At 34.2% G+C, this 26,893-nt stretch overlaps 1 protein-coding gene across 5 annotated transcripts in view; it reads left to right on the top strand.

The window, feature by feature from the left end:
- The window catches only part of GRIK2 (glutamate ionotropic receptor kainate type subunit 2), a 363,996-nt gene that overhangs the window by 220,800 nt on the left and 116,303 nt on the right, over positions 1-26,893 (top strand). For all 5 annotated transcript variants that reach the window (XM_050316539.1, XM_050316538.1, XM_050316541.1 and 2 more), the window contains one exon: positions 13,845-14,068. In XM_050316539.1, coding sequence (XP_050172496.1) covers positions 13,845-14,068 — 224 coding nt within the window. The remainder of the gene's footprint in view (positions 1-13,844; positions 14,069-26,893) is intronic.

Below are 26,893 nucleotides of genomic sequence, written 5' to 3'. Positions count from 1 at the left end.
AATTTAGGCAACATTTTTGACAAAATATGTGAGACTTAGTTAATTTTTTCAAACCTTAGGTCTACGTTAGCATCCACAACTGAATCTAAGGTGTCATTTGATGAAAATTTCAATCATGCTAGATGTATTCTGACATGTAATAAATTTGAACTCTGATACTTTGGAAAGATGATGTTTTGAGGGTAATATTTCATAAACAACATAGTGATTTGGCAAGTCTGCTGTTCAACTATAGTTGCTTGAACCATCAACTCTGGTGAATATAGATAGATGATAAGCTGAATGACTACTGATTTCTGCTGACCTTGCTTTTAATGTTTTTCCAGTATCTTGGCATTTTATTTTATTTTTATTTACCCTCTTAAAAAAACCCCACACAACACAAAAAAAAACCCCAAAAAAACACCCCCACACAACAAAACACAATTCATTTTTTCTGTTCTCTGTATATAAGATAAAATAAAATCTTGCTGTTCTATTTCAGTTTTCTTATCTGTTTGTATTTTCAACTTTTTTTTTTTCATTTTTAATTTATGTCTCTCCTGATTTCTCTGTGTAGCCATTTGAAGGCCATCTGTTCTGAGATAATTTTTATTTCTTGATAGTCGTTTATTTACCTTACAGACTCAGTATTACTGTTCTATGCTGAAGCTCTCTTCTCTGAATTTCCAGTAATCATTATCAGTTAAATTTGTTAAGCTATACTGGCAGTTTTCCAGCACAACCGTCTCTTTAAAAAAAGATACCAATTTGCATTATTTAATATTTCAAAATAGCATTCTAACTCCTTAGAGTTATTCTGTGTCATGATATAACATCCATGATTCTTTAAGTGTCTGTAACATACCTTTCATGTATATGTTTATTGTCTTAAATGTTTGTATTATCTACCAGTAATTGTTTGCATGTTTCCTTTTCCTCATTAAAGTAGCATTTCATTTCTGTGTGAAATCTGTCGTGGGGTCTAGAGGATAATTTATTATGATAATTTGTTATATGCCAGAAAATATCACTTGTGCTTTTTGGTTTAATTGCTAATGCATTAATCCACAGTTTCATGTGCTCTGACCTTTTTTTTCCAATGTAATTTATGCCAAGCTGAATAAGCAGCAATGTGTCCCTGACAAGCAACTAAGCATGTCTCTTTTGTTGCTTGATATTCTGTTTTTCACTTAAAGTAAACTGTATATGTTCACAGAACCTCTCTTCAAATATCTTTCATGTCTGAATTTATCAATTTAATTCACTCAGATATGCCATACTATACATCTTCTGTTCCTTTTTGTTTGTTTGTTTTCTTTGAAGTGAAATGTAAAGAGATGGTCTTCTACATGACCAAAGAATGTCATTAGTAGATAGAGTTTTACTACTATTTCAAACTAACAGGCAAACATTGATATCTCTAGTCAGAAGATGATAGTTTTCATGGTTACTTTGTCACTCCCTAATAAAGGCTGTGTATGATATTCCATGGAAAAATGTGCAAACAGATCCTAATTCAGCAATGTTAGGCAGAATATAAACTTCAGATAGAAATGCATAAAACCATTAAAAACACCAGAGAAATGATGAAAATAACCTCAGTAATCTAATATACCAAAGAAGTTCTGCCTAAGTCAGAAGTTTAGGCCAAGTATGCAAAGCATATGCCTAGTTCAACTAGGAACATATATGTCCCTATAGGGATTCCCTATGAAATTGTTACTGATTTCAAGTACGGGACAGACTGAAGATGTATTTTTCAATAAAAACTGCAGTTGCAAGTGAGCAATTTGTTTTCTAAAAAGCAAGGAACTTGAGACAGTCTGCGGTTTATAAAGCAAGGCCTAGTAATATTTCTAATATTACAGTAAGAACAGAGTATAACAAAGTATACACTTTTTCTTAAGGCTTATAAATGTTAATTTGTGACCTTTTGAGCTGATCATATCCTATGTTTCCCAAAGAAAATGGATGAAAAATTTTAAGTACATTCTCAGTTATTTGACACCAGAAGTGGCAGGAGATTTTGTCATCTGGGTCTTTTAAGTGCTCTGAGATGTGTGGATTTTTTTCCGGAGATCTGTACTCAAGGGATAGTTCAGTTGAAATTTCTTAACACTGAGTAAGTGAATATTACCTTCTTGTTTGCTTAATAAAGTAAAAATTTTTTCTAAAAAATTATTTTTTACAGTTAGGATATTATAGACATGCCTGGTGAATGCATTTGGTTATATGAAATCATTAGGTTTCAGTTAAAGAGAAAAACTGTGTAGTGAATAATTGGAATTAATTTTCACTACACTGCCCATCAAGGCAGTGGCATGAAGTTTTTAAAATTAGAGTCCAAATGATAGCTCTTTTGCTGAAGCATCATTTATGCTTATAGTAATGATTAGGAACTGATTGGATCCAGGACTAGGGCTGTATTCTTACAAGTATTACATTTTTCATGTCCTCATACCTTTATCTGATCTTTCACTTTTGTTGCTATAATGATAGTGAAGAATGGTAGAAAATAACAGGGGGATTATTGTTTCTATGATGTGTCTGTTGAAGTGAAATACATGTGAAAATTAGAATTCTCTAATAGCAGAGTTCATTTCCATTGGGACTTACTCCTTTTATTAGATAAAGTCATGTGTATATATTTTTATTCTGTCTGTCCTGGTTTAGAAAAATTTGATCATTGGGGTTGATCGCATTTAGTAGAAATTAAGCTACCTAGAGAAAATTAATGAAACAACTTCTTTTTCAAATATGTGTTTTTCCTCCAAGGAGGTGATTTACAATTTTGTTTTAAATGTAAAATCTTCAGCAAGTTATTTTTTGAGCTTATCATGAATCTGTTCATTCAATAAGTTTCTACAATAACTATATTTCAGTGTGCAATACTTGATCACTGCAACAGTCCAAAATAAAATTAAGTTGAAAAGCTCTATGCTGCAATTGTCTTTTACTCATCTCCAAAGAATTTCAACATATCTCAAAGTGAACTTTTCATGGAAGGCAGGGAGAAGGGACTGTGGAAACCTTGAGTAGGTCAATTTTCATTGAAGCACCGTTTTGGTAAAACAGTTTCAGGATGCGCTGGCAGAAGATGTGTCTCTGGGAATGATGCCCAAAATATGACATCACTCATAGTGTTTGGGAAACTGAACAGTATTAAGTATGATCTGCTATTCTTAGACATGTAAGATCATTCTGTTGTTTAAGGAAATTATACAAAAGTCAAATAGTCAGAGTTGAAAAAAGTGACAGCAAGTGCAGCCTTACTTAAGTCCAAAATACATTAAATGAAACTGATTGTCTGTGTGTGTTAGGAAGAAAATCATGTTACTTTGTCACAATACTTTGAAATTGATCTGCACAGTCATTTTTTTCCTGCAATTTCCTGACCTCTGAGGGCACAAGTAGCAGTAATGTGTGGTAACTTCCAAAGATGAGTAACTTCTTTTCCTGATAACGTATGTTAGTGTGAAAAATATCTATGTTTATATATGCACATACATATGCATACCAACTGCATATAGGGGCTTATAAAGAATGTATGTAAATTTTTATGTGAACCTGTGGGACGTGGTACTCATAAAGTGCCAGTAGAAACTGTGAAACAGGATAGAGACCTGTTAAAGATTTTTAAGTCAGGATACTGGATAAATAAATGCCATACTGAGGCCATGTTTTATATAAAAAAACCCATGTAATGCAAAATAAATGGTTAGAAGTTTTCTTTAAGATTATAAAGTCAAGTTCAAAGAAAAGTACTAAACTTGAAGGAAGATTTTTTACTTCTTCCTCTGCTTCAGAAGTGTATTCAATAATCTGTTATTGGAAGTAAAACATTAATTTATAGTATGGAAAATAGGTTGTTACTAGAAAGCCACTTGTATTTTGCTGGGGATTTTTTTAATGTGAATTAATATTGTAAAGAATACTACATTTATTCTACAATAAGTGTCTTATCAAAAATGTATCAAAAGTCATTCTTTAAATTCATGGTAATTGATTTTCTTTATTAGTATTTAAACGTTTTTGGTTTTTTATGGATAGAAAAGTAATTGAGCTGTTTCAGATACCACATGCAGCATTCAGCCCTCTCACTACCATGGCTTATGATTTTCAAGTTAGTTTGAAAGTAACCATTCTGGCCTTCAAAAGATCTATTGAAATAATGTAGATTTCATAATTCCAAAATGTAACAGCAAGACTAGTGCAGGATCTACATTTACATTATTGGTACAGTGTAATAACAAAGAAAAGACAGTTCAGTTAGGAAAAACCACCACAGAAGTACAGTGTCGTTGCTCTTCTCTGGAGTAATCCGGTTGCTATTAGAGACCTGCATAAAGGTGATAGACTTTTGCTGAAAGAGCAGTAGCAGCTTAGATATTTGAGCAATTTCTGGTTGTCTTTGTAATTGTAAAACGGATTTTATCTATTACTTGTACCTTAACAGGGGAATGTTGTAATAGAAACAGGAGACTACATGCAGACTAGTTTTACTGGTTGCAAACTTTGTCTACATCCAGAATACAAATAAAAACTGCAGTTTTGTTACAGAGATGAGTTTAAAGAATTGGAAAGAGAAATTGCTTAAACCACAGAATCAAAGAATCATTAAGGTTGAAACTGACCCTAGATATCTCCTAGTCCAAATCCCTGATCAAAACATAGTCAACTAGAGCAGGTTATTCAGGGCCATGTTCAGTCAACTTCTGAGTTTCCTTTAGGGATGGAGACTCTACAGTATTGGACTGTTCCTAAAACAAAATGTGGGAGTGTTTTTATCCTTAAATAGAAGTTCTGCATTTCAATTTGTGCCTGTTAGCTCTTCTTTCACTAGGTACTACTGAGAAGTTTCTGGCTCCATCTTCTTTACTTATCTTCCCCTTCAGTTATTTGTATCTATTCATCAGATCTCCCTGAGCATTCTCTTCTTCAAGTGAACCAGTCCCAGCTCTCTCAAATCTGTCCTCAACTGGCAGGTACTCAAACTTCTTAATCATTTCCGTAATCCTTTGCTGTATTTATTACAGCATGTCCCTGTTTCTCTTGTACCGGTTCAGACCTGGAGCTGTCAATCCAGATGAGTATCATCAAGTGCTGAGCAGACATCAAGGATCGCTAATGTAGTAACTCAGTAAAGATCAACTGATTCTTAACTTAATCTTAACTGCTTAACATTACTTAATCATGAATGATTTTGGTTGGAAGGGACTTTAAAGACCCATAGTTCCAAGACCCATAGTATAGTTCCAACACCACTGCGAATGGCAGGAAACCTTCCACTAGATCAGGTTACTCAGAGCCTCATCTAACCTGACCTTGAACACCTCCAGGGATGAGAGGTCCTCAACTTCTCCAGGCAGCCTGTTCCAGTGCCTCAACACACTTACAGTAAAGAATTTCTTCCTAATATCTAATCTAAACCTACCATCTTTTGGCTTAAGGCTGTTCCTCCTTGTCCTATCACTGCATACCTTTGTAAAAAGTACCTCTCCAGTCTTCTTGTGAGCCCTCTTTAGGTACTGGAAGGATGTTTTAAGGTGCCCCCGAGGCCTTCCCTTCTTTAGACTGAACAGCCTCAACTATCTCATCCTGTCTCCACAGAAGAGGTGCTTTAGCACTATGATCAGCTCAGTGTCTCTCCTCTGGACTCTTTCCAACACATTTTTTTTTTGTGCTAGGGAACACAGAGCTGGATGCAGTACTTCCCTTGGTGTCTCACAAGACCATATTAGAGGGGGAGGATCACCTCACTCAGTCATCTTTTAATGCCCAGGATGCAGTTGGCCTTATGTGTTGGCTTCAAGCACACCTTGCTGGGTCAAGTAGAGCTTTTTTGTCCACCAGTACCCACAACTCCTTCTTGACAGGGTTAGTCTCGATCCATTATCCACCCAGGCTGTATCTGTGGTTGGGATTACACCAATCCAACTGCTGGACCATTCCCTTGATCTTGCTGATCTTCATGAGATTCCAGTAACATGGATGATGTTACTCAACTATCCATCCACTTTCTAGTTGGACAGTGGTTAGGATGGAATTTGTCTACATCTGCCTGTCATGCCGACCAATGTTTTTTCTTGTTATGTTGTGTGTTATTATTCATTATGTATTTGTACCACTCTGTTCACCTCTGTCTTCTAGAATGAAGCAAAACTTCACATAAAACAAGAAATAAATTATAACAGTAATGACATTTTAAAGTGTTTCATAGATTTCATCTTATAAATACCAGAAACATTTTAACTCAACCACCACAAATTTTATCCTCAGGATTTGCATTTTATTTTCATTAAAGGTGATTGGTAATAAGTTTATCCTGGTATTTTCAATATTTAAATAATTGCTGGAGCTTGGATAAGTTTTATTGAATTTAAATAAATGTAATAAGTTTTTCAAATGACCTGGCTTATATATAACCTAGGCAGAACAGAACTAAATCAGGATCTACTGCATAAAAGTCCTACTAACATTTTTCTTCCTTATATTCATGACAATATTTTTGAGTAATATAATCTTTATTATATTAGCCCTTTTTTATAAGTATGCGTTTTTATATGTATGATATATAAGGTTTTAACACTATACACAATACAATATACAAGGTTTTAGCACTATACACAATATAAACCCACTACTATTTTTTATTTAATATTTTAAGGAGTTTTCTAAAAAGACCTTTCTTTTGTTATTGTTTATAATGATGACCATTTTTAATTCAAGTGTAAGACCCTGGCATCTAATTATTAATTGAGAATTCCAGAGTGTGGATTCTTTTAAAAGTTAAGTATGGTCCTTGTCATGCCTGCATCAAAATGCAGGTGAGGGGAATGAGTGCACAGTAGGTTAATTTTGTCCATATTAATAGGTTTTATTCCATTAATTAATTAAGCTGATGATAGATTTCAAAAAGTTAACAACTGAAAATTGTTAATAAGTGGTAGCGTATCCTGCAGTGATCTGCTTCCATCTAAATGTCATACAGAAATTTTATTAATAGTTTTGATTCCATTGTAAAAAATTGCAGATGACAAAGTAATAGAGAAAAGTGGAAGTAAGTCAAATTTGTCACAAGTCAAACTTTATTGCATGATGAAATGAGTTCACTGAAACAATTTGATAAAACCTCATCTGTTTTAGAACAGAATTTATGTCAAAATGAAAAGTTATAGGAGTTTTTTTGTGTTCTGAGTGCAGTAATTAAAGGTTTAGGTGACACAGCTGGTTAGCAACTGGAAAAAAACCCAGCGCTTCCAGGGAGTTGCAGTAAATCTGGAAAGTATGATAAAAATGCTAGCTATAAACAAGGAATCAATGTTACCTCTGTACTTTATTTCAGGAAGTTGTGCTGGGGCATAGTGTCTAATATTTTAATATTTAGTAGCCATCTCTAGTACAAAAATATAATGTTAGGAAAAAAAAAAGGATATTAAGCAGCAAAGAAGAACTGAAATAGTTTAAGTACTCTTATGTTATTTTTCATAATGGGAGAGTTTTTCTTTCCTGTACTCTGCTACCATATATACACTGTCTTGTAAATAATGTGTTTGTCAGTTTGCTTTTTCTGTGAGCATGTGAATCTTGCTCTTCTAACAATTAGAAGAGCCCTTTGTGCAAAATTCCCAGAGTGAAGTGATAAGAATTAAGTCTGAGATTTTTTTATTGTTGAAATTTATAGTCACCCATCTTCCTGGTGCATACAGTTTTATGGTCTACTGCCTCTAGTCTTCTTATATACAATTTCTGCAACTGTTGATTAGACTGAAGTTGGTGCAAAATACTTTAGTGAAAGTGTCCTGTAAATCAACAAATAGAGACTTTGTGAGTACTTTGAATGAGTACTCTTGTTCCATCTATTCAGCTATTAAATCTAATCCATGTTGGCATAGCCAAATAAGATATGACTAGAATAAACCTGAATAAGAGGAAATATTGTAAATTAACTATTAAAGAGTTCATGATGGTTTAGTGCTAGCATTTTTCCTTGATTCATTATTCAGATAACAACAAAGGAACAAACAGAAAACAATGCCAAAAGCCAGTTCTAGACAATGCTAGGTTGATCAAAAGATATACTTTATCCTATTTAAAACCAGTGTAGGAAAGATTCCAAACATTTTTGTCTAGTTAAATTCACATAAAAAGTTGCTTCTGTAGTAGTGGGCAGCAGGCAAATTTCCTCTGCAAAACCTTTTGCCTTTCTTTTTTGTTTTTGTTTAGAAGATGTGGATCTCTAGGTAGATGATCCTGTAGGTTACTAGATCAGCACCCTCCTCTAAGGACTCTAAAGGGATTGTAGCAAACAACCATTAGTTACCACAATTGTTCAAGACTTTGCCAAGAAAAGAATTAGACAAGAAAGTCTAAAGAAAGGAAACAGTCATGTAATATTACTGTGTCAGTAAAATGAATCTGAGTAAACTACTGTCTTTCAGTAACTTACTGTTGCTGAACAGTAAATATTGAGAAATAGCTCAACAGCTATTTCAAATGTGTTACTTGAGCCTGTATCTATTGAAACTGTCATAATATGTCATTTTTTTATGTTAAAGTACTTTATCATGTTAATAAAGTAACAACTGCTATTCCATCTAACTGCCACTCCATCTATATTTTATATTGTTAGAAACTAAATTTTAAATTATACAAGTCAGGATCCCACAAATAAGAAGGTATGACATCTAAATTCAGCTATCAAATATGGACCTTTTTTGATCTTTATGGTATGCTACTCACATTTGGCAAAGGTAGTAATTTCTTGTAGCTGTTTTCCAGGACCCGTGAGGAGATTATCAAGAAGCTTCATCTGGAGCCCCTGGTGGTCTAGCGGTAAAGGCGCCGCGCTATCACCGCGGAGACCCGGGTTCGATTCCCGGTCAGGGCCACTCCTGGGCAGATGGAGCTCGTTAGCCCTTAAAGGCAACCCACCTACGTCCTAAGGACCTCGCTGCCACCGTCCAAGCTCGCTTGGCCCCGGCAGATGAACTTTAGGATTAAAGGGTGGGCTCAGTTCCGCGCACACTGTGTCTCACCTAAAAAATCCAATGCGCAGGCTGGAAGGTGTAAAGACCTTCCCCGGATCTTCGCTTGCGAAGACTGGCCCATTTATTATTCATCTGGGGTTTTCACAGAGGAACCTGGCAGGAAGACAAAAGGCAACAAGCATATATTGAGAACCTCTAAGGGTGGAAATCACATAATCTCTCTAAACAGCCTGCTTCCACTGCTTGTCTGTAGAAACTTTTTCACTCTGTGGATAGACAACCAGTGGACTAGCTTATCCAGAAGAAGAAAACCACCCTTGGAGTTTTTCAACACTGACTGGGTAAAGCCCAGAGCAACCCAGTCTGATCATGTAGATGCTTAGAACAGAAAATTGCACTAGAGACCTCCTAATGTCTCTCCCACCTGAGTTATATGTTGATCTTGTGAAAGGTAATAGAAAAACAATTTATCTCAAAGTAATGTAAGTAGCTAATGAAATTAAAAATAGTAATGATTTCCTAATAAAGTCCTAGTGGATTCAAAGGAAATGAAGATCTTGTGACAAGACCAAAACCTTCTCACAGGGTGTATTTTCTGTAATGTAGCAGCATGAACAAGGCAGTTTAGGATAGACTGTAAGCTTAAAAGCAAATTACAGTTTTAGTTTTTCAAATCAGTGGCAGGGAACTGCACTTCTGTGGACAGGAATAATGCATAAGCTCTTTGTGCATTGAGTCTGTTAGATAGGTTTAAAGAATTGAAGCTGGGCTTTAGCCTTCCTCTTTTTATCTTAAGGATGAATTTTCTCCAAAGGGAATGTAACTGAAATTCCACAATCAGGTTAACAATCCCAAAAATTTGAGGTGGCTGAAGAAGTTTACATTTTGACTTTGGGTCTTAAGCTGAAGAGACGTAGTGGATTAAACAGAAGCCTTATGAATTTTTCCTTTTAGAAAATATCTTCCTTTATTTTTAAAAGTAATTACTGGTAGGAAGTGTATCGCTGCCTATATAGAAGTAAAATTACTAAAATGCATTTTCAGTGTATGCATAGTTTTGTGTATATTATACTATTACAATATGATTGTACTGAACTTATAAACAACTGAGAATAGATAGTGTATGACTCCACTTGTATTTTTAATATAAGCATTCATAGTTACTACATCGATGCAAAATGTTAGCAGCAAAATTCTTACAGGAAGACTCCATTTACATTAGCTAAAAAACTCCATTATTATGGCTGAATATTCTGTAGTTATAGAATCTAATTAAAAATAGCTCATACTCATTTTACAGTTTGCATATTTAGATTGTATTTAAAATCTTCATTCGAGTAAAATAGGTGAGACAAAAGCTTTTCAGAGAATTATTATCAAAAGAAAATACAATCTGTGTTTGTATTTCCTTCCCCTAATGTTATTAGTAGAAGCCATAAAATGCTTCCAAAATCCCATTTCCTCTCAAATTAATGTGATTTTTTATCTGGGTTATATATTATAGAGTTAATTTTCACAGACAAAATATCAATATCTGCAAATACCCACTTACATAGCATGGCATGCTATGACCATACACTACTTCATGTTTACTTGCAGATTTCTTGCCAAAGTTATTTGTAACTGTATGCATAGATTGAATGCAGTATAATTTTAAAATCTCTCCTCTTAGAGGTTATGTACCAAATTTCAGCCCTGTAAAAATGAAAAAATGTCCTCCTTTTTATTCTTTGAATACTACTTCATGTAAAATAGTTAGTCACCAAGCTGCTTGGAAGTAAAATGTAAATGAAAAAGCAAAGGTGGATGGTTTTAACCTGCTATAGGCACTTCTGTAGCAGAAAATAATCAGGGATATACCTTGAGTTTTTTGTTGACAAATTAACTTCTTACAACTGCAAATAGTAGCAAAACGGGGAAGCTTTATGTCTGTGAAGATAAATGCTTATCCTTTGTCCCCACCTTGGTCAGATAGCTTGTTATGGTCAAGATATTCTCATATGTACCATGCAAGAGGTCCTGGTGCTGCCAAGGGACACTTTACTGCCCTACTGTTATGACCAGTGGAAGCTTCACCTCTCAGCTGGTTTGGTCAAGGCTTGTCAGAAGCTCCTGAGTTCATAGAGCAGGTCTAGGAGGTGGTGCAGGGTGGGAAGGGAAAGGATGAATAACCACACGTTATCCTCTGCAGTGCAGTCCTTAAGCACATAATATGGCTGTACAACACTTCCATTTTGCTCAAGACTACACCTTGTGCTGGAATGTCTTCATCAGACTTGTTTCTAATTGCTGTTGTAACCTCTACTTGGCACAGAATTTTTCTCTGTAGCATCTAGTTTACCATTACTAGTCCTTGGATGCTATCATAAAATGGCTTTCATTTCAAGAACTCTAAGGTCAGGAATAAATACTATTTAAGATTGTGTTTTCAGATAGATAAATCTTTCTTTTTTTCCTTTAAAGAATAGAAACATGCATACATTCATTCTAAAAACTGGACTCATCAATCATTGCCAAGTGACATAAATACTCTTTGAAATAGAACTTATCAGAAAACCATTTTAGGATGTACTAAAAGTAGATTGATAAAATCCTAACTTTAAATCATTCCTCTCCAATTCATACTGAGAAATAAGCAACAGAGAATTCTCTTGTATTTTTTCATTGCAGATAAATGTAGGAGACACTGGTACTGCATTTCTTGAAACTTGGTTCCTGATTTTTCTTACTTTCAAGTAGTGTTGCTTTCAGAATGAAACAATTGCCAGGAGAATTGAGTATTTTAGACATACGTATATTAACAAAAGTGGTTACATATGGCAGCATCACATTTTTAGGTCAGTATTTCTAGCCGCTATTTTTCCTCAGTTAGTAAGGATTCTGGATTTTCTTTTTGTTAGATGCTTAATTTTTCTTCTTACAATAATATTCTAGTTCAAGAATATTGAAACAATTACTAAAGCTCCGAAGAGAATCTTGAGATGTCTAGTTATGTGCATAAATTTTATATCTGTGCTCTCAGGCTTGGATATTTGATTGTCCTGTTCTGTTGTATGAGATATATTATTTCTTGATCGGTTATTTTTCTCATTTCATCTGTAGCTTGGCTCCACTACAGATAGTTATAACTTATGTTCACTTGCGTATGGTTTTGTTTCCACCTAATGACAAAGGGTTGGATTTCCTATAGTATTTTTGAAAACAAATTATTTGTTACTCACTAAGATTCTGTTAAAATTATAAGACCAAAATTCACAACTGCCAGTAGCCTTCCAAAAGATTTGTTTTCTTTGTCCAGCTGCATCTGCTGACAGTTTCTAGGGAGTTGGCTTCAGACTCTTAAGGTCTGCTAGTTGCCCCACATAGTTTGAGTTCTTATGTTTTGCAAACTTCAACATATTTATCTACGACTTTTAATGCAAACTAATTTAAGTTTCTTACTTTACCATTTTCTTTCTGCATCAGCTGAAATATCATCAATAATACACAGTCCATAAAAAGTCATCCACTGTGGAATAAAGCCTTGCTGGTTTGATTAATACCTCTAGGTTCTTAATACCAATGGAAATGAAGTGCATATATTTTTTTCAGCCAGTATTTAAATGAAAAGTACCAACAGTGTTTTACCTTGTAACCAACTACAGTAGATCTAACTATATAAATGCTCATAACATCAATAGTCCATAGCAGAGCTTTGTGTAAGGTAAGACAACAAAAATAAAGGAAACACTGAAATGTTACAAAATTGTGTGGGATTTTGAGGGTTACAGAGTATACACAATACCAACTGAGCAAAAAAGTACAGAAATGTATGAATTTATATTATTTTATTGGGAATAAAATCTCCGTATCTTGGTTTAGAACAGGTGTTATGAAAATGGTGTTATTTGCAGCTATGTTACAGAGGTACAGTGCTTGGGCAACAGTTTTCCACAGTAGCTATATAATTTCTGTCATTGCGTATCTATATTTACATATAGTTTAAAAGAAATTCTTAGTTTACTGCTTTTCGAGTCTTGTACTATATGATTTCTCACTCTGAACTTTCCCTTTTCATACGTGTGCATGCACACTCACATACACATGTGCACAGGATTATTTCAAGAGCTTTTGACAGAGATTAAGTAGATACTGTAGATTTCTTGTCACTATGATTTCTATTAAATTTTGATTAAAAGAATAGTGTATATCATCCACTAATCTATTACTATAATAACTAAAATTAAATGTAAATTGACAAAATGCATTCCATTATATGATTTAGTTTTAAGTTCTCCAACTGATTAATGGCTATCTATAAGTTTTGTAGTGATTCTCATAAACTAGTAAGAACAATTGTACTTTATTAGAACTTACTCAGCAGCCTTTCAGGTGTAGCATTTTCAAATTTTAAAATGCTCTTCATTTGGTACTAATTCTTTTATACTAAAATAGGAAGAACTGCCTCCTGGCTCTTTCCCTATACTTGTACAAGCATATTCACATCTGCTTCACAAATATATTTGCTTCTAAAGAGCACAGTGAAGCAGTGACAAGAGAAGACATATGTTGAAACGTGCATTTTAAAAAGTTTTAAAGTATGTGATAATGGATGTCCATATTTTCTGCAAGATGCAATTATTTCCTTCACTTCTATCCCTGTGATAGTGTTTTTAATTTTCTCTAAATACTACTATGTCAGTTTAGGAATGAGGAGGTAGAATAAATCTGTTTCCTTGCTCATAGGGAAAAGAGAGTTTTAAATTTCAGGCTACCTAGTACAAGACCAAACCTCCTCCATATAAAGCTTGTGTTTTGAATAATTTGATTGTCTGCTTCAACCTGTTTCTTCTGACTCATGGCCTGTTTCTCTTTTTGTATTTCTGTTAACAGAAAGCTGACCTTGCAGTTGCACCCTTGGCAATTACCTATGTTCGTGAGAAGGTCATCGACTTTTCCAAGCCCTTTATGACTCTCGGAATAAGTATTTTGTACCGCAAGCCCAATGGTACAAACCCGGGCGTCTTCTCCTTCCTGAATCCTCTCTCCCCTGATATCTGGATGTATATTCTGCTGGCTTACTTGGGTGTCAGTTGTGTGCTCTTTGTCATAGCCAGGTAACATGTCAACTTTTGTGATTTTTTTGGCAATTGTTACCACTTTTTTCTTACTAATAATTGTCAAAAGTCACAAAAATTTTCTTTCATGCTCTTATATTTAAACTTCATGATGTACAGAAGAATAATTAATGATAAGGGTTCTCACTATTAATATTCTCCACTGCCATACTAAGTGTCCAGTTTATTTCACTAAGTCCTGAGTATGCTAGCTAGCTTTCTTCTTTTATTTACAGATTTAGAAACAGTAGAAAGTTTTAAAATATCTTTTCCCAATATGTCTGCATTTAGAAACATGATTGACATGATTTGTTAGCCCAATTTCTTTTTATGCTATGGTGCTTAATCTCAAATTGAGTACTCAGTTGCCCATGTTAATTCTAGATGTCCAAACTGGGCCTCTACCTGTATACAAAACAGTTAGTATCTTAGAAGCAGGGTAAGAGCAGTTAGTTTTGGTGGGTTTTCTAATTATGTGCTAGGAAAAATCCCTGAGATACTTCACAGAATTTGAAGTCTCAGAGTGGAATATATTTGGAAGCTTAGTTGAGGTTCCGAAATTAAGAAACTGAATACATTAATTATTAAATTATAAACTGTTTTTATATAACACTTTTTTATCTGTTTTCTTCAACACAGACAAGCAGAAAAAAATAAATATTTCTTGTTAATTTATTAAGTCTGAGTCCAGATGCTCACAGAGGTAGTATTATATACAAACTTTGGCTTTTGCTGTGACAGCAAAAGAAAATTCGGAACAGTAAATCAGTGATTCCCGGGGTTATAAATTGACCTCTTTTGCAGATTCCTCCTAGTAGTCACTTGTAATTTTTTTTAATCAAATGCATATAAACTATAATGTCTTTTATCTCTTAATAAGATGGAGTCTTTTTGTTTGAGTTATTAATGCAGTCTCACTTCAGTCCTGAGATTCCTATGATTTAATTCTGTGGTTCACAGTAGAATCTTTATGTTTTTCTTTCTCTTTTGTGCTGTAGTTAGTATCAGGATTCTCCATCTGTCTTTGATACTCTCTGTTTCATTTTAGAGAAGTTGTATCATTCCTTTACTAGGGAGAAGCAATATTTTCAGAAGGCAGTTTAAAAGTAATTTAGCACCTGTACATAAAGTACATGAGGTGTTGAAGTAATATAGATAACACTGAAACATATTGTGTAATGAATAACTTTGCTGTGTGCCTTCTTCAAAAGTCTGCTTTAAAGAGCAAGACTTATGAAGAAAGTTTCTTGAAAGAACAGTAGATTTTAGTGGACTATATAACCAGAGAGTACACTCATTTCTGAGGTGTTCCTGTGATAAATACCTCTGAAAGCACAGCCAAGCATAAATCACAACTGTTATCTTGTGAAATGCCTCATGTAAAATATTTATGTGTATGTCCAAAAGTTTTAACCCTACTGTTATCACTGAAGGACATATTCAGCATGATGCATAGTGCTTTTGACAGGCAGCTCCCACTAATGTTAGTAGGAGTTGTATGGCTGGATTCTTACTTATGCTTTCAAAATGTGTCTTGACATATTTTTAGGAAAGATTGATTGTCTTGAAGCCCTTTTTTTTTTTTAATTAAGCGATTCAACCACTTGAACTCTCTAGCAGAAATGGAAATAATGTTTATTTTTATACAGAAGTACTAGATAGTAGACCAATACTGCTGAAATTTTTTTGTCACTTGTTTTTGAAAGCAACACCATGAATTTCTTATAAAATTGGAAGCATTATCTTTATTGTAAATCAATATGAAATATCTTTTATACTGAGCAGAGGATTGTTTTTTGTAGAGTTGTGTAAGATATCTTTTTACACCTAAATTTATATTAGCCTTCAGATCTAGAGATTTTCAATAATTCTTAACTTGTACAATGAAATATTGATAACACACTTAGAAATAAAAGATGTAGAATTATGTAAAACAATCTACAGATTTTATTAATAATGCAGAATAACTTAATAGTATGTAATAGCATTTTCCAGCACTATCCCTCATATAGAGAAACAGGTCTAAGTTAAAATTAAATCTCGTGCTGAATACTAAACAGAGAGAGGAACATTATTCAAAAGTAAAAGAGCTTTTTGCAAATACAACTCATAAAATGTATCTGTCATGTAAAAGGAGATATTTTGAAGTGTGGTAATGAAGAGGACTTTGTAGCATAGTGATATGTATTTTCAGCACAGATTATATGTTAGGCATTGCACATCTGATGTATTTTTCAGTCCCAGTGTTGTGAAACTGTTGGACTGTATGCCACTAAATTAATAGCTTTCACCTAGAGTGTCTTATTAAGAAGATTTCTACTTCATAACAATCCTTCCATAATGAATGTTTAACTACCAGTGTTTCATAATAATTACTACGTATTTCATAATAAGGTGTACCTATGTTTGGCACAGTACTTAGTCTGTCTTTTACGATATGATGTTTTATAATTACAGCTCACCAGAGTATTCAGTATAGAATACTTATTTTTAAATTTAAACCTCCCATTTTTCTGTCAAATGTTTTGTGATTTTATTGTTTCACCACGTCCTCTAAACAATGTTGGAGTGTAAGAGGTTGGTACATTGAAAATGGAAAGTACCATTGTGCTAGCTGGACTTCACTCAGTAATTAATAGTATGGTCACATTTAGGGAAAGATGAAGAAATTACTAAAAGGTTCAAGAATCTTTAAGAATGAATTCCTGGAAAGACTATCATAGAGTAATATATTATGCATAAAAGAGGAGAAATGGAATATAAATATTTATCAGTTTTTTTCTTTATTTGAAAGAGCATTGGATTTTCCTTCCATTTTGAGAACCAGATATAAGGACCTGGAATCTTTTGATACTCTACAAAACAAAAAGCTAGAAGAAATTTATGTGTTAACTGGAGAGATTTTCTATTTCATTCTCCTCTTGTAGTTCCCCCAAAAAAGATGGCTCTACTTATGAAAGTATCAATTTTTCATTGTGGGTAGGAAGATCCTATATGTGTTGTACACAGTGTTTTCTTTAATTGTCATTCTTTGTGGGAGTTATAGTAGGCCATGATTTCTCCATAGATATAAAAACCTCTTAATCTTGTTTGTTTCAATTGTTGAATCTCAGTAGTTACGGTGGTTAGTCTCTAAAAGTTCCTTTCTTTGTTGTACAGACTGATGACTGATAGATAAACCCAGTCTGCCTGACACTAAGCCTATTAATTTTCTGTGAACTGAGAAATTCACATAATATTTTTTTCTCTTGTGACAACAGTCATAGATCTGTTTCTGATGCCAGATAGCAGTGTGTTTGTGTGTCTGCTAACAGTGTCTTGTGTCATCTGAAATCTTGTTGCATTCCAATACCTTCCCGTTATGTCTCTGCCTTAACTTGTTTCTTTGATTTGGAATCCCAGTTAAATTCACAGTTTACATGTGATTAGAAGGAAAAATAATACTGCAGTAAGTTTTGCCAACTCCTTTTTGGAGTTATGTCAAGTACACAACATTTTCTGATCTGTATAATGAGAAATCTCAAATAGTTGAATTTCTTTTGATTTCTGTCTGTTGGTGCAAACCATAGTTTCAGTTCAAAGCAACATTCTGTTTTCTTACAGTGTTGTATATCAACTTCACAGACACATATTGTTCTTTCTTTTCCATTAGTCTGTGTGCATGAAACAGACGTTTCCTAATTTTGTTCTCTGCAAAATCTAATGTGTTGGTAACTGAACATTTATCTTAGGCTTTTCTCTGTGAAGAAGCTTAGGAATAGCCTGCTGCTTCAAACTTGAACAGACGCCTGAGCATTATCTCTCTCTGGAGTGCATGCATATCCTTTTACATCTCATCAGTCTTCATTTTTATTTTATATTTCTTGATCAGCTGATTTCTGTCCTTAAGCTTGTCTGATTGAGTTTCAAGCTACTTCTTGAAAACTATCTTGATAGAAAGAAATGAGAGAAAACTACTTTTCCAGTTACTATGGAGCTCTCATTCCTAAATTACTGTGTTGATATTTTTTCAAGTTGGAAGTTAAGATATTTAGCCTTTATTCTTAACAAGCATTCTTCCTACGAGAATTATATCACCCGAGGTCTCCCTAGAGAACTACAGCATATACTGTGAGGTGTTTGCAGGAATAAATTCATCATCCAGTAGGGCAATCCAGATGCCAACCCTGAAATCTGCTTCTCTTACAGTCTTACAGTCTTAAGATAATTTCACCTCAATTGTAACACAAAGATTTAATTTTGCCTCAGTTGTAATGCAAGCGGGGATATTGTCACTCTACTATAAAATGTCATGTAAGTAGACAAGGATAAAAGCACACAAAAAATACCACACTTTCAAAAATTATTCTATAACTATTATTTCAAAAACAGAACATTCTATTTCTTTTAAACCAGGTTGCAGTTTATGACTCTTAGTTGTTTGCTTCCAAATATTCCATATAATCTTTTCCTTTTCATATAATTTTTTCTGGTTGAAAAGGAAGTCCCTGTTAATGCTAGAGATCATCTTTATTGTAATCAGAAAGCAACTGTGCCAGCCTTTGGAACACAGAGTTTTTTTGTCAAGTGCACTAGGCACACTGTATGTGAAGAATTTTCTCTCTCTTTCATGGCTTTTTTAGCTTTTTTGTTAACTGCTATGTTTGTGTAGCTATACCAAGAAATCCTAGTGTTATATGAGAATGTTCTAAAAAGCTTACTTGCTGAATTTCTTCTCCTTTACATGAGACCTGAGAAATTTTAATTTAGGATTTCCATCATTCAGTTATCTTCACCCAAAGAAGATAATTATATCTTATATCTTATTTTTTTGCACCATGAGCAAATTATTAAGCATATGTTTTTCACTCAGTCTATCTTTCTAAGTATTATAACAAGGAAATTGAACAGTCATCTTGCCTGCACAGCAGTAACTGGAAACTTTGTAGGCAACACTTGCCTATGGTATTTCAAATATGTTCAGACATTTTTGAGTATCACTTTTCCCAAAATGTGGATGACAGCTTTAAACTGGTTAAACAGTTTACTGCACTGTATACCATTTATACTAGCATATTGGTCCTCCATCTGTTTTCTATGTAAAAAATGCAAAACATACTGGAATTATAATTCATTCTTATGGTCATCATATAAGTTGTGTAGTTATTTTGAGAAGTTATGATATAGATCATAATCACTGCTATATAGTCCAAGTGTTGTGGATGAGGATATGTGGCTAAAAGAAGGACATATATAGTAATGAGATAAGCAACAATCTCTCAATTTGCATTTTGACACTTGGAAAAATGCTTTAAACTCTCTGATTGCCTCCAGGAGAGATTTATCTGGGTTCAATATCAATTTATAAAGTCTATAGTTTATAAATAAACAACTCTGTATGGACTCCTTATCCTAACCCCTCAGGATTTGCTTGAATCACTTCTGCATGCTTTGAATCTCCTTCAGCTGTTCAAGGAGAGACAAAACTTTCAAAAGGGCTACAAGTCTGCATACAAGCACAACATCTGCATAATAACCTCTATTATAATACTATTAGAGATCACAAAGAGAAAACTTATCTTTTAATTTTTTAACATAAACATCCACTTTGGATTTTAGGGGGAACCCCCCCAGTTCACTAAATCCTTTCTATATTGATGGTAAATCCCAGATACTATTTACCATGCATCAAAATGACAAAGAAACTATTGCCAGCCAAACAACTGAAACGACTTAACTGAGGTTGACTAAAAAGATCATATCCAGATGCCTTTGCAGTCCAACAGAAGATAGAGTACCTCATATTGGCTGTATCTCTGCATGCATGTTGAAGAAAAATATGTTCACTTAAAGACAATGAATTCTGGATTCCTCTGCCAAGAAATTTATTTTTTTTGTCTCTGCTGACCTAGACAAACTGCAGAGGGAAGATATTGATGGTGGTGGGGTGTTCTAGGAAAGCAGTAGGTCTGGTGTCTTCTGCCTCAATGAAAGCATCTTGAAATATGCATTTGTTTGTACCACTTTCTTCATCAGTATGTTTTATGTTAATTCTTGTTACTTTATAGATTACCCAAACTGGAATTTTATTTATTTTTAATTAAGAGTATAGTAGTGTCCTTGTACTGCATGAAATTGAAGGTGGCCTAAAAATTTTCATCCTTTCTGTTATTTTTTTTCCTCATTATTCTGAAAGCCATCACAAGGTTCTTCAATTCATCACTAATTGTCCAAGAACCTAGGTATTTTTAAGGGCTGAACTGAATCTTAACTCTGCTCATCCTTAAGGAGTTTGGTGTCTCTTACTACCAGCAACTCAATCTCTTCATTCTCACTTACTTAAGCGTGTGATTCCAAAGACAGGAATTAAAATTTAGATAGCTATAGATAAATCATGATCTGCAGTTGGCTAGACAGCTTATTCAGTCTGTACCCATTCTGACTTCACTTTTATGGCTTCCTGTGTGCAAGTGTTACATACTTTAAAACATTTATTTCCTCTCCGTTTTGATGGAGCACTGTAATGCAGTCTCTTATAGAATCTGAGGGATATATATGGAAAGTTGTTTCAAACTCACGTTAAGCTATTTTTCTTTCTGCGATTTTTTTATTTCAGTTACTTGTTTACATGTTACACTGAATATTGCACAGTCCAAACATGTCAGGATCCCATATATCCTTTTGAATCTCAACAGTACCTTGCATCTTAGGATCCCAAAGGTCTTCACTAAAACTCTTGTAGAGGGTTCAGCTGCATAAACGATCTTTAATAGTAAAATCTCCCAAGTTTTTATTGGTGAATGGCTTCTGGAATGAGCTTACTCACTGAACTTCTTTATTTTGATTTTTTACTGACTGGAATTGTTCTGTTTGATTCATTCTGTTTCACAGATTTCACTTGTAGACATCTGCCTGAATGCCATTCACTGTTTATCTAAATCATGATTTCTTACTGTCTGTGGCAGTTGCATTTGCATTCCCTTCATCTTCAGAACAAGCTGGGAGATGCTGGAAGATATGTCATATGTATTTTGATTTCTTTTATACAGTCAAATTTACATGACCAGTTTCTGTGACTTTTTTTTTTTTCCACACTAAATGGCCAAGTTAAAGTATTAGAAATGCACATACTATGAAATTTGCTTTTGAAGGTATCTCTGCAGTCAAAACAGTGCCATTTCTCATTAGAAATTTTCAGTTCTCTTTATCTATTTGGTTTTAACTAAAAGCAAAGTAGATCTCATCTACCTCATTTTGTGTTTATATATGTCTTGGGTAAACAACTTCTCTAAATAAGTCAATGTCTGACAACTGTTTTATCAAGAGTTCTGTAACACAACACAAAATACTGTTTCATGTCTACTGTGGACAGTGATTTGTTAATTTCTATGTACTGTGTTAACACCCATTAACAAATAATCCCATAGTCCTTGCTTCTAAAAAAATGACCTGAGGAAAAATTTTATTTAGTTTTGAAAGATTCTTTACACTGATACCATATACAGAAGTTCATCCTTATTTTTAACAGCCTTTGCTAATTACCAACACATATAGTACATGAGAAGAATACTGAATTGCTTTTATGATGTAACTTGCTTGAAAAAAAGTTGAGTCTCCAGAAAAAGTGCCAAACATTCTTTTTTGATATTAGATCCTCTAAATGTGGCATGAAAAGAAAACACAAGTCTAGACTTGACACTTTGTATACTTATTTAGCAAGTGATAGCGTGGTATAATATTAAATGTGCCTAAAAAAAAGAGTTCCTCTACATATAAAGCTGAATGTTTCAAAGCTTTTGAAAAAAATCAGTGCCTCTTATGTTTTTGGTGTTCGGGGACAGAAGGTTTATTTACTTTAATATAAGTTTGGTTTACTTCATGTGTTTTAGTCTGACATGCATAGTATTGGTGGGGAGAAGAAAACTGTAGCTCTCACCATAATGCATAGCAGCAGTTTTCTCATGAGATATGCAAACCACAAAGTCCTCCAACCCAAAGAACAAAACATAAGGATCTAGGGAATGGGAATACAATCAAGAATCCAAGAAGGTACCACGGCATTGTCAAAAGATTTTGCTAATTATTGGACACAAGTAATAATTTGAAAATGTACAAGTTAGCTGATGACTCCTTTTCCGTTAGCATCAGTGACTGAATTTACAGGGTGCCTAGTGTATTAAAACATGAGTTCAAACGGCAGCTGAACTGTTGAGGAGGGTTTTTTGTTTGGTTTGTTTTGTTTTGATTTGTGCTTTTTTTTCTCCCTGAAGTCAAAAGAGAAAAGCTGCTGTAGGAACATTTTATTTGAGTAATTTCACACATGCATCCTATTTGGAACACTTGACTTAGCAGTGAAAGGTTTCCTTGAGAAAAAAAGTAGAAGTTATAGTGATAGGATGTAAAATTGAATGTTAGCAGTCATGATTACTATTTACCCTTCTTCTGGAGGCCCAGAAACATAAAATAATATTGAACCAAAATGGCTGTAAGGTTTGAAAGGAAGTTTTTATGCTAAATGAGCAAAATATATAAAAATTATAATTATTTATTTGCTAAATATGTGGACCCATATGCTATGAATTCCTTTATATCATCTAAATTAAGAGGGAGACATATACCATTGGAAGCAAAGCCAATACGATATGATGGCTATTAACTTTGTAGAAAATTCTAGCAACAGATGTTCAGTGGAATGAAATAGCAGTTTCTGTAGGATAGTATTTCAGAGTTCACCACTGAATTCTTGTTTCACGATTACTTGAAGGATAAGAAAACTTGGGTAACAATAGTATTTTATGAATTTTACTCTTTTATTCTCTAAAACAGACCTTGTGTTGTATGTAATGCTAATAATGTAGATAAAATTCTAGGCTACTTTTAGATATTTATAACTAAATAGTCAAATGTCGAATTCCTTGGAGTGGTGTAATGTGTCTGTTAGAATATAGGGTGATTTTGTTTGGTTTGGGTTTTTAAAATACATATAGTTCCTGACTTTGGAATTGGAAATAATTGAATTTTTGCAAATTTAGTTAAAATTGGATTTCCTAAATTCCTCTATCATTATTATCCATTATTCTGGGGAAAAAAAAAAAAAAAAGTAAACAGATGTAAATAGAGCTAAATTAAAGGAAAAATGAAACAGAAAAACAAAACTCTGAAACCAAAATAAACTTAACAGAATCCTACCTCTTTGAAAGGCAGAGGATTTTTTCCTTGGAGGAAAGAACTGTTAGACCTGGGTCACAATTAAACATTATGCTTTAAACTAGAAGCATATAAGAAGTATGGAAATAAAGTGGGAATATTTCCTAACTTTAAGTGTTGTTCACTATCTGGAGAAAAATAAGATTGTTCCCTACAAGTTTCTGTAGACAGACGTATGGGAATTATGTCTCCTGCTTATCTTTCTGATTTAGCTGTTTCCAGAAGTTTACCTGGCTTATGCAAGTCTTGAGTCTCTAACTCAGAGAGAGTATGCCATTTAAGCAATGACAAGACTCAATGGGAAATCAGCCTGAAAAATTAAGTATGGTAATTGTTTTTGATGGTGAAACAAAGTCGGCAGTGTGTCCTTCAAGCATTTATGTTTTATGTATGGAAGTCACCGTGTTTAAACTCTAATGATGGTGAAATTGCTTTAGTATAAAACTCATCACACATTTTCAGACTTAGGAATAAACTGAGTGTCTTTTTGTTGTTTGGTTTTGGTTTTTGTTTTTGTTTGGTTTTGTTTGTTTGTTTGTTTCTGTTTGCTTGTTTTGCTTTAAATTTATTATAGTATTATCAGAAGTTTGGTCTTTAGCAACAAAAGTATCATTCTTAAAGGAAAATTATTTGACAATATTGAAAATTTTTTAGCATCATAGTTATCCCACATAATCTAAGGGATATAGATGATTTTACTGAAAAATAGTGTTTAAAATATCAAAAGTTTATCATTAGTCATTCTTCCAGCACATCAGAGAGGAGTTCTATATTTAAGTATTTTTTATTAAATAAAAAATTCTGGCACATTACTCTCATTATACTGTCTATTTTGTGTGGCCATTAGATTTGTGGCGCCTGCGCTTGCCAATTAGGAGTTTCCTAAAGACTTTACAACAGGTAGCCCCTAGCTGTGAGAACCATGAAGACAACATTACTTCAGCTTGATGCGATCATTCATATAATTTCACCAGACTAAAGATAGCAAAACACCTGTATCTATTGCCTCTTTACTTCATGGAAAAATGCAGTAAAGCGTGAAGTGGTAGGTAGCAACAGGGTTATACAGTTTCTTTCCATTCTCCCAGATATGAAAAGTTCTTGTCCTTTCCTATGCAAAATGGCTGTAGCTTTATATAGAGTATAGGATACTTATTTTCTTTTAACTTATTTGGTTAGTAGAAGGAAAGGTACAGTGCTTCTGTACCAAGCACCATCATCAGGGATATAAAGCAGTTTTCTGCTAACAGTGACATATTACAGCAATTAATTCATGTTCTGGAGCAATTTTCTTAGTAGATATTTTGGAGCAAAAATCAGAAAGGTTTATGGTGTAATGCAGGCTCAGATAAGTTCCTATGAAAGAATCCACTGCTTAGAAAATTCTCTGATTTTATGGCTGACACAATGTAACCAATGAGCCCTGTCCAGAAGAAAAATGGAAGCAGGCAGCAGAATTTTATGCATTGCATTGCTTTGCTGTGCTCATAGAGCATGTCATAGTTGATGTCTAGTTGCAAAAATATCTGAAAAAAGCTTCTAATTAGTCATATTTATCTTCCACACACTTCTCTCTCTTGCTTTCTCTCTCTTGCTCTCCTTTCTTCTAAATGGACATGTTAGAGTAGAGTGAGTAGTTAATCATGTCAAAATCCTGGTCAGTGTGCCCTTAATTTACTGTAATGAAAGGAATTTTCACCTTGCTTCAAATGTAACTGTAATTAGATAAAGTTACCTGGTAAATGGATACCAGAGGCTTTTCATATCTTTCTGTTCAGCTGCTGCTAGAAGCCCATTTCTGCCTCCACCTTACATGTTGGTGGGAATTTTTAATGTTCATAACACCTTCCTCATAATCCTGCTTTTTATACTGTGTAGTCACTTGTACCTGCACAGAACTAAATTTCAACATGAATGAGAGTCGTGGTGTTGTACCACTGTGCATGAACCTAAATGACTCCACGGGTGAAAGCAGTGGAGATTTCTGGGTGGTATGGAAAGCTTAATTGGGCTTTCCTGTAATACAGTACAACTTTCAGAGCATCACCAAGCAGAGTCTTGTCTTGTTGTTACTTGGCAAATAGCAAATGCTTGCTTTAAAAAATTGACAGTTCAGAATGAGCAGTTAAATTATTTAAACAGTTAAATAGGAAGCAAATTGAATGACATGAAAATCACTTCCAAGTTTGTCTTTCTGTTGAGGAAGAGCAATGGATGAGGAACAAAAGAAAAGAAGAAAATCAGGATGGTTACATCTCAGATCAGTTTGTGTGGAAAGCAATGTGCTTGTGAGTATTGAAACTTGAGGGAAAGCTGTGCAGGTACATGAGACAGGAGCCTACAGCAACTGCCTTTACAGAAACATCAAGTTGCCTGTAGGTCCTTTATCTCTGAGATATTGGTCTTATAGCAGCTGAATTTCTCTGGTGTTCTTTAGCTCATAAACATTTGTTTTGGCAGTTTGATCAGAGGGAAGATAATAGACTAAATTTAGATAGGCCACGTGTTACTAGAAGCAGTGTGTTTGAATCAAGTTATGGTGTTAAATACAGAATGAAGTCAAGTTAGTGGTCCTTGGTTAAAAAAAAAAAAAAAAGAGAGTGTAATTGTCCTTCCGAGAGAGAGAAAGAAAAACAAGTATTCACAGTATTCACAATCTATTTCTGTAAAAAAGAATGTTACTGCACATGTCCAGAAACAGTTTGGATCTAGTCCCTACATTGTTGACATACTGCTTCTAGAATCACAATTTCTTTAAACATAATCTGAAAGAAATCCGGTGCTGAGGCAAGAACTGATAAATCTATTACCCTAACAGAGTATTATCAAACTGGAGAGCTGGAGGGGTGAATTCCAACTCATTGATAAAGCCATCAAAGAGGCCCCTAGGTGGTGAGCATGGGAGGATGGGAGTTCCTGACTGTCAGTGCGGTCAACAAAAGCACAGGTATCTCTTCAGTATCAAGCGGAATAGATTACAGGTAGTTCATACCCAGCCCTCAGGGTTTTATTTGAAGGTGAGAGAAAGTTTTATAGATTATGAAAAATACCCAAATAACGAACAACAACAACAACAAAAAAACAAACCCAAAAAACTTCAAGTATTTATCCCCAACTGGGATGTGGAGCTGCAATTCAGGAGAGTTCCTGAAGTAAACACTTGTAGTTCAGTTGCAGTTACTTGCAAATTTAAAAAGTGTCATGTTTTTGAGTTCCTTTAACTATGGTCTTTCCAGGAGAAAACCTGTGTGTTCCATTACTAGTAAATGATATATTTGTACAATTGTTGGCACAGTTGAGAATTGCAATGGTATAATCAGAAGGGATGAAACATTTTGTAATCAACTGTCAAATAAGACAAGACACGATTGTCCTGTCACATTCCTGTAGAAATCAATGTGAAAGCTCATGCTTATTTTGATAGTGCGTAGTGGCATAGTGGATTCCAAAGAAAAGGGCTGGGTCCAGGGCTTGCTTTCTGGCCCAAAGGGCCAGAAAGTTTCATTTGATTAAATGCTTTGTTATCCCAGTTATCCCAATCACAGTGCTTACCAGAATTTTCTATCTCTTTGAACCACATCTGGGCATTATCTGAGCACAACATGGGCCAAAACTTTGAAGAGGAATGCACTAACACCT

The sequence above is a fragment of the Myiozetetes cayanensis genome, unplaced genomic scaffold (assembly GCF_022539395.1).
Source record: "Myiozetetes cayanensis isolate MyiCay16 unplaced genomic scaffold, myiCay2020 scf2-11, whole genome shotgun sequence".
Taxonomy (NCBI): domain Eukaryota; kingdom Metazoa; phylum Chordata; class Aves; order Passeriformes; family Tyrannidae; genus Myiozetetes; species Myiozetetes cayanensis.
The sequence above is the reverse complement of the archived record's forward strand: the minus strand, read 5'-3'. Positions and strand labels throughout refer to the sequence as shown.